This window comes from Monodelphis domestica, chromosome 4 (genome assembly GCF_027887165.1).
Source record: "Monodelphis domestica isolate mMonDom1 chromosome 4, mMonDom1.pri, whole genome shotgun sequence".
NCBI classification, from domain to species: Eukaryota; Metazoa; Chordata; class Mammalia; order Didelphimorphia; family Didelphidae; genus Monodelphis; species Monodelphis domestica.
In genome coordinates this window covers 408,708,101-408,717,284 of record NC_077230.1, presented here as the reverse complement: position 1 = coordinate 408,717,284, position 9,184 = coordinate 408,708,101, and the positions used below count along the sequence as shown (strand labels likewise).

At 37.4% G+C, this 9,184-nt stretch overlaps 1 protein-coding gene across 1 annotated transcript; it reads left to right on the top strand.

Annotated features, from left to right (window-relative positions):
* The first annotated feature begins 447 nt into the window (after positions 1–447).
* LOC100026182 (glucose-6-phosphate isomerase-like) lies at positions 448–2,487 on the top strand. Its single transcript, XM_056795951.1, is given in 2 exon segments — positions 448–1,180; positions 1,183–2,487. Coding segments are annotated over 2 exon segments (1,659 nt in total). The 5' UTR covers positions 448–477; the 3' UTR covers positions 2,139–2,487.
* The last annotated feature ends 6,697 nt before the right edge of the window (positions 2,488–9,184 follow it).

Below are 9,184 nucleotides of genomic sequence, written 5' to 3'. Positions count from 1 at the left end.
GAATGACTCATAGATACTTCTCAGAAAAAGCAAAGAAAAGAGTATTTAGAGTGGATTTTACTGTATTCCCAGTCACAAGAAATATTTCATAGTATATTCTGGTCATTGCATATTGAAGTACAAATGGTAAGGATTTTCAGAAAGACCATCATGAAAATGATTGTAGTTTCTGCACTAACTTGTGTTGATCCAGGTGAAATAAAAGAAATCTATGAAGGACTTGGCAAGATCTTTTAATCAAATTAAAATATAATTTGATATGTGGTGATTTCAGTGAGAAAGCAGGAAAATGAAGAATGGGAAGAAATGTATAAAAAAATATGATCCATGAAGAAAGAATTAGAGAGCCAAAAATTTCTATGTTATACAAATGTCTCATGTCTCTCTATCATGAACATTAAAAAAAAGAATTGGCCATCTGTAGACTACAGTAAGACTGTCTTTGCTGTTATTTCTTTTAAAACTGGTTCCCGTGCCATGGCCACTTTCACCCAGGACCCGAACTTCCTGAAGCTAGTTCAGTGGCACCAAAAGCATGGGTCTGAGCTCAACCTATGTTGCCTTTTCAAGACAGACCAGGACCGATTCAGCCACTTCAGCCTGAATCTTGACACCCAAAATGGACAGATTCTTGTGGATTATTCCAAGAACCTCATTACAGGAGATGTAATGAAGATGCTAATTGAGCTGGCTAAGTCCCAAGAGGTGGAAAAGGTTCAGGAGGAAATGTTCAAGGGAAAGAAAATAAATTTCATGGAGGACCAAACTGTGTTCCATGTGGCACTGCAGAATTGTTCTAACACACCCATGCTAGTAGATGGCAAGGATGTGGTATTGGAGGTGAACAAAGTGCTGGAGAAGATGAAGACATTCTGTGAGCGTGCCCGTGGTAGAGAGTGGAAAGGCTACTCCGGGAAGACAATTACATATGTGATCAACATTGGCATTGGAGGTTCTGACTTGGGTCCTTTGATGGTGACAGAAGCCCTGAAGCCCTACTCCAAAGATGATCCTCATGTCTGGTTTGTTTCCAATATTGATGGCACCCATATTGCCAAGACCCTTGCTGAACTCAACCCAGAAACTTCTCTTTTCATCATTGCCTCAAAGATGTTCACCACCCAGGAAACCATCACCAATTCAGAGACAGCCAGGGAGTGGTTCCTTCAGGAAGCAAAGGATCAGCTGTGGCAAAGCACTTTGTGGCCTTGTCTACAAGTGCACCAAAAGTTAAGGAGTTTGGAATTGACACTCAAAATATGTTTGAATTCTGGGATTGGGTTGGTGGACGTTACTCGTTGTGGTCAGCTATTGGCCTCTCCATTGCCCTTCATATTGGTTTTGATAACTTTGATCAGTTGTTGTCGGGAGCTCACTGGATGGACAATCACTTTCTTACCACCCCACTGGAGTGGAATGCCCCTGTTGTGCTTGGCATGCTAGGCATTTGGTACATTAACTGTTTTGGATGTGAGACTCAGGCCCTGCTGCCCTATGACCAGTACATGCACCGCTTTGCTTCCTACTTCCAGAAGGGTGACATGGAGTCTAATGGAAAGTACATCACCAAATCAGGAGCCCGGGTTAACTACAATACAAGCCCCATTGTTTGGGGAGAGCCAGGGACCAATGGACAGCATGCTTTCTACCAGCTTATTCACCAGGGTACCCGGATGATTCCTTGTGATTTTCTCATCCCTGTTCAGATACTAAATCCAACCCAGAATGGCCTCCATCACAAGATTCTTCTAGCCAATTTCCTGGCTCAGATTGAGGCCCTGATGAAGGGGAAGACAGAAGAGGAGGCACAAAAGGAGTTGGAAGTTGCGGGCAAGAGTGGTGATGCCCTGAAGAAACTGCTGCCTCATAAGGTCTTTGAGGGAAATCATCCTACTAATTCCATTGTCTTCACAAAGCTCACTCCTTTCATTCTGGGAACCTTAATTGCTATGTATGAGCACAAGATCTTTGTTCAAGGTGTTGTCTGGGATGTTAACAGTTATGATCAGCGGGGAGTGGAACTGGGAAAACAGTTGGCTAAGAAAATTGAGCCTGAATTGGATTCTGATAAACCTGTGACATCTCATGAGGCCTCCACTAATGGGCTGATGAACTTTATCAAGAAGCACTGGGCCTAAATCATGAGGCAGATACCTGTGACCCCTGTGACCCCATGACCCAGTGTGTTGTGTTGTGACCTGATCTGTGTTGTAGTGACCACTTGGTTCCTTCCTGCCTTGTTACAAAGAGATTTACTTGTCATCCCTTAAGGCAGGTTCCTTCCTTCTAGTCTGGAAAACAAGCCCCGTCTCATGAGACTAGTTCAGTCTGGTCTTTTTTATTTTTTATTTTTTTTTAATTTTCAGTCCTCAATGTCACATGCAAGCTCACACTATCCTTCCTTTACACTGATAGAAGTGATTAGCCTTTTCCACACTTTTCAGAGCTGATCCTAAAAAATAAAGTTGGCTAAAAAGAAAAAAAAAAGAGTTGTCAGGCGATAGATATTGCAGGTACCAAACACCACCAAAAAGAACAAAATAAATTATATTTTGACAGGTGAGAGATTACTTGATCATGTCAAAATTGTGGTTGTTTATTTATAGTTAGCCCATCACAGTATTAAAACTAAGATCATAATTAGTTATAAAATGAAATAATGCCTGTAAAATACTTTGCTGTCTTTTATTATTAAAAAAGAAAATAATCATGAGTAAAATATGTAGCAAGTAATTGAAATGACTTAAACCTGTTTAATAATTTTACCCAATTGAAAATTTAAAATAGGAAATGGACAATAGAAATGACATTGACATTGAGTATGATGATTTCTTCTGGAAGTTTAACTAATTTGAATTATTTGCAATAACAAAGAATCAAAAGAGCTCCCAGTGCACTTTAACAAACATTGGACTTCTTTGCCAAAAAGAGGAAGATGACTGCCAAAGGCACCAACTATTTAGACTAGTTTGGTTTGTAAAACCTTACAAAAAAGATAATTGTCTATTATAAGCTGTATCATATCATAATGGAAAGAGAAGCAGTGGAGGGTAAAACCAGCTTAAATAAAGCTTGGTGAGATATTCGACTAAATTAAAATATCCTAGGAGCATCCAAAGATGAAAATGGAAGAAAGATTAAAAGAAAATTGAAGCTAAAAAGACTGGCAAAAAAACATTCAAAATTAATTTTCTTTTCTTCAAGGATGGTGGAACTACCATACTTGGATTCTAACATTACAGTCCCATAATACTTATATAAGGGGTAGAAAAGACACTAAAGAGGAAAAAAATAGGAAAAGCAGCCAAATTAGACTAAATATAACCAGACAAATCTGTGTTAGAGGCAATACAATCATGCAAGTATTGGGGGACCTATATACATGGCATATAAAAGTCTGAAAGATATAAAAGACATGAAAAAAATCTCAAAATTTACCAATACAATAAAAAAGGTGACAGAGTGAATATCAGCAACTACTAACCAACAAGTCTCTCTCATCTCTACAAATTCTTTATAAGAATCACAAATCAAGGACATTTCTAAAAAGGCTATTGACATGACAATAGTCTTTTGTGAATGATATTAAACAATAGATCACACTTTTACAGTTTTACAAATAACTGAGAATTGTAGAAAGTAAAATAAAAGAAAATAAAACATTCCTTGATGACTGTGAAAATGAAAATCTATATTTGATTATGCAGAACAAAATGCCACTTGACAAGCCCTTTTATTAGAAGATAGCTACTATTCCCAAATCAGGAAGACTCAAGATTCCTTGAAAGATATAACTTGAGAAATAACCTTGTTCAATGATCCTCTTTAATAAACATTAGATGAGACATGAAGCTGGAAGATGAATATATGTCAAAGGTATGCTTCACTTTAGGGAAAGAGGACCAGCACTTTCAGATCAGGAAGGGATTCTCTTTGGATAGTGAGGTCCTCTATGAGCTCTTGTTTATGAATAACATTGTGCTAATTGCATTTACTCTTGAACATTAAAGAGCTACTTGGAGGTGATTATGATCATCAGAATAATGCTCTGATTTCTCCATTCATGTAAGCAAAACCAAGTGGGTGAGGATTGACTATAGTAGGAAATGAATGAATTTCAATTCACTGACTATCTTCCTACCGGACTTCAATTCCTATATTACTTCAATTCAATAGACATTTATTAGTTACCTTGAATGTGCAAGGCACCATACCAATGAGGTGTGAGGGAGTAGAAAGACAAAAAGCAAAGCAATGTTTGCCCTCAACTGGCTTACATTCTATGGAGAATTTCTCATAACCCAGTGAGGTACATGACTTAAGTATGCTTATCCTCATTTTACAGAAGAGAAAACTAGGGATCAGAGAGGTTATATGTCATACTGAGGGTCAGCTAATGACAGAGTCAATTTTTGAAGCCAGATTCCTTCATAGTTTTCTTCTCATGAAGCCATCTGCTTCCCTTTGCATGGTCCTTCCATTCTCTTTAGATCTGAGTTTTATGCTTTAGGAAATCAGGAGACAATTTTTTTCTGGTCTTAACTTCCCATTCCAACTCACAAGAACCAGTGTCATACTTCCTCATAGACCATCTCAAGAACTGTATATTTTGCAGCCTGATTTATGGCATGTTCTGTAATATGATTGAGACATTTACACTCTTTAAATGATCCCCAGGTGTAATGTTATTATACATCATACTCACAGAAGATTCTTCTGTTCTCTAACAATAGGCTATAAAATTATAGTGATGGTCACTCTGGCAGTCCTGTTTGAATAGGGAAGTTAAATTGGGAATGAAATATCATATGCTACATTAAAATCCCAAGATGATAATGCTGAATGCTTCTTTGCAATAAAAAATAGCTAAGCTAGTATCTTGATTTATCTCATTCTTTCCAAGTCTTACCCTTCCTTCAAGTTTTATTTTTTTCTCAATGCTTTTTGAGTATTCCAAGAGATATAGCTTTTAGGATTAAAGAAATGTCATAATACCACTATACTTTGCCCTGGCCAGAGCATATATGGACCATTATGTTTAGTTCTGGGGTTGTCATAGGTTAAGAAGGACATTGCTGAACCAGATAATGTCTAGAGGAAGGTAATTATAATGGTGAAGGATTTTGAGCCCATATCACATGAGGATTTGTTAAAGGAACTAGGATCATTAGTTTGAAGAAGAGAAGACTTAAAGGGGACATGATTGCTGTCTTCGAGAATTTGAAGTGATATCACTTGAAGGAGGATGAATTAGACTTACTCTGTTTGGCCTCAGAGGTAAGAACTGGGAGCAATTGTGGGAAGTCATAAAGTGGCAGATATAGGTTTGATGTCAAGGCTCTGATTGTAAGGCTAGCTTTTTTCCCCCAGTCAGATATATTATCTCTCTTGTCATGGTCTTCCTCCTATACTTTCTAGACATTGGTTTTCTGCTCTGCTAAATCAGCAGATTGTTGTTCTGGAAAAGTTCCTACAAATGAGAACTTTCTAAAAATAGAATTAGGAAGTAGTAGGGTCTCCCTCAATGGAGATAATTAAATTTTGATGATAATTCAGTCTAATTCCAGAAGTATTTGTTAAGCATCTCAAAAGTACAAGACACTGTCCTATGTGCTAGAGGTACAACAGACCCTTCCTTTAAAAATCTAACCTGCTCCTGACAGGACTGGGTTGGGGAGGTAGATGTAAAATGTGTACACAGATTGAGTTGATTGATGATGTAATAAAAAATATAAATTTATTTTGGATGGTAATAAGTATTAATGACTGTAACAATCAGGAAAGTCATCTTGATAATGGTGGAACTTGAACAGAGCCTTGTAAAAAGCTAGAAACCCCAAGATATAGAGTAAGAATATTTCAGACATGGGGAATAGGCCATAAGAAGGAACAGAGGTGGGAATTTATATGTCATGTGGTGACAATGAGGAAGCAAGTTAGCCAGTTTGTCAGGATTATAGAATGATTAAAGATGAGAAAACACAACTATTTGTGCCTGAAAGTGAAAGTTGAAGCCAAATTCTGAAGGACTTTAAATTTCAAATAATGGAATTTGTATTTTATCTTAGAAGTGGTAAGAGGGCCACTGGAGCTTTTGGAGAGATGAATGACATGTTCAGACCTATCATTTAGAAATATTAACTTGGCAGCTATTGAGTATATGGAGAGGGAAAAGATGAGGCTAGTTGCAGGGGGACCAATTAGGTTACCATAGTAATTATTTAGGGGAAGAGTCATGAAGATTTGAACTAGAACAGTAATGGAATGAGTGGAGAAAAGGGAAGGATATGAGAGATATTATGGAGGAAGAACCAATAGGATTTGTTATAATTATATATATAACTATATATATATATAATTAATTAGTTATGGGCACAAAACATGAGTGAAGAGATGAGATCTCAGGCGAGAAACCTATAGTATTCATCCACATATAGGATGCAGAACACATGGTGACCTTTCAAAGGAGCTTGAGAAGTAGTAGTCAGGATAGGCACAGGATCATGAAGAATATTATCATGAAGTCCAACAAGCAGAAGTTACCCAGAAGCAGAGTATGAATAACCATGAAATAAATATACTCTGAGGTGAAGAAGAATGACCCTACAGTGAACATCATTGGTGAAGAAGAATGACCCTACAGTGAACATCATTGGGTTTAGGAATAAAGTCATCAAATAATGACCATGGAGAGGCATTTCAATTAATGGCAGGAAATGAAAATCAGACTACAAGGGACTGTAGTTGGAGGTGAGAAAGTGAAGGCAATGAGTGCAGATAGTACTTTCTAGCAATTTATGAAATGGAGGAGGGATATTAGTAGCTAAATTGAGGGCATGGAAAAATCAAGTGAATACAATTATGTCTGACAGTGGAAATTTCCCACCCATAATTTGTCACCTCTCTGCTGAAATGAGAATTTACCATGTTCTTCCATTGATGCTGTACCACCTTTTATATCACAATCTCTGAAAAATCAAAATTATTGATTCAAAGGGCAATGGAAGTATACATGACAGATTTTGTTACTTTGATGAGAAGTTAAGTTATGAGTATGGGACACTTTTTAGACTTTTAGACATAATTGGGTTGCAGTGGTGGTCCTCTGTTCTCTATGTTCTGCTGTCTCCCTTTGAAAGTAATAGATTCTTTCTATTTAGCAAATTAGCAAAGATATTCCAAGAGAGAAATAGTCAGTGCTTAAGTGAGGAATATAGGAACACGCACATACACATGAATTTATAATATGATATGTTTTGATGTGATATGACATGATATGACATGAAATGATAAGATGGGATACAGTACAGCACAGTTAAGTGTTAATATTGTGTTACATTTGTGTCTGATTCTTTGTAACCCATTTAGGGTTTTCTTGGCAAAGAAACTGTAGTTATTTGCCATTTTCTTTCCTCGCTCATTTTATAAATGAGAAACTGAGGTAAGCAGGATTAGATGACTTCCCTACGTTCACACAACTAGCAAGTGTCTGCATTTTGGTAGAGTATATAACATAGCAGTTTGCTATATAGTATATATATCATGTCATGTCATATATATGTGTGTATATGTTATATGTTGTGCTCTACATTTTTGGATATATACATTTGTATATATTCACCAGAATAGTTTGGTATTATTTAAAAACACTGTTGACTGTTTTATATTTGGAAAGTTACCCAGAGTGGGTTATTACAATAAAAAATAGGAAAAAAATAACCTGGTCCTAGCTAGAAGCAACCAGCTTTTAAAAAAAAAATGTCAGGCTTTTGATGACCCTAGATTGATTTGAGTTCCTGTATTTGTTGTCTGCTCAGCTTAATGGGTCCTGACCATGTGGGAATTCTTCTTGTATAGTCCTTAAGAGCCCAGTGTTGCCTGTCCCCTTGGATGAGGCACCAGAAGAGGGGCGCCCACACAACCACTAAAAATAGCGTTAATGGAAGTGTGATGGGAGGGCAAAGGAAACAGGAAAGCTAGAATGGAAGACTTGGAAGTAGATGCAATTATAATAAATGGCCAGCTAAGCTTAGACATCACAGCAAAATAATGGCATAGCTAACGGAAGAGGGAAATTGTCCATGCGAGTGATATGTGGCATGTTGGGGGAATCAATCAGTCATTCCTGTGCCTAGGTTGATAATAGCATTGGAAGCCCTAGTGTCTTTGGGTGGCAGGGGACCAAGGAGAGGAGGTGCTCACTGAGCTGTATCATGTAATCCCTGTAATGAGTCAACTATGCCAATATAATTTGTACATTTGGTGAGGATACAGGCAGATGTGGGATCAGAGAAGTCAAGTTTGGTCCAGTGGAAAGAACATTGGACTACATTCCACTTAGGGAGCTGGCATTCAAGGCTTGCCTCAAAACCCTTGCAAAATGTATCTCAGCAATTAATTTCTTTTCTTTCTGCCTTAGTTTCCTTATCTTTAATATGAATATGGTAATAGCTACAGTATTGGAATCCAAGGATCACGGATAAGATCAAATGAGATGATACTGGCAATATACTTCATAAAAGTTGAAGGGCTATAATCAATCTGGGTATCAGAAACTATGGTCGGTGCAGTTCATGCAAAAATGAAGTCAAAATAGTACCTGTTCTCAAGGAGCAAAGAATCTATTGTGTCCATTAAGAAGGCATGTGTTTATTAAATACAAAGCAGATAAAATTATTGGGGGTGGGATGGGGCCAAAACACTAGCAAATGAAGGAGCTTAAAATAATAAGCATTTATTAAATGTATGCAATATGCCCTGGATCTAAACTATGGACCAGGGGTATAAAGACAATAGCAAGTTGGGTGGTGCAGTTTAGATCATTGAGCTTAGAGTCAAAATCTGAGTTCACATCTTGAATCAGACATTTACTAGCTATGTGAGCCTGGGCAAATCACTGAACTGCTGTCTGCCATGATTTCCCTAGCTGTACAATGGAGATAATAAGACCTACCTTGCAGGGTTGTTGTGAAGATCATATGGGATAATATTTGGAAAACATTTTGCAAACCTTAAGATGCTACATACACAATTGCTAGCTATTATTATGCAAAAATGTAATAGTCTTGAAATCCAGGAGCTTACATTCTAAGAAGGGCATGAGTATAGGTGTGTGTTGTGTGAGTATGAGTATGTCCATGTGCACACACCTGTCCAGCAATCCCTTTTATATATTCTCTCCCCT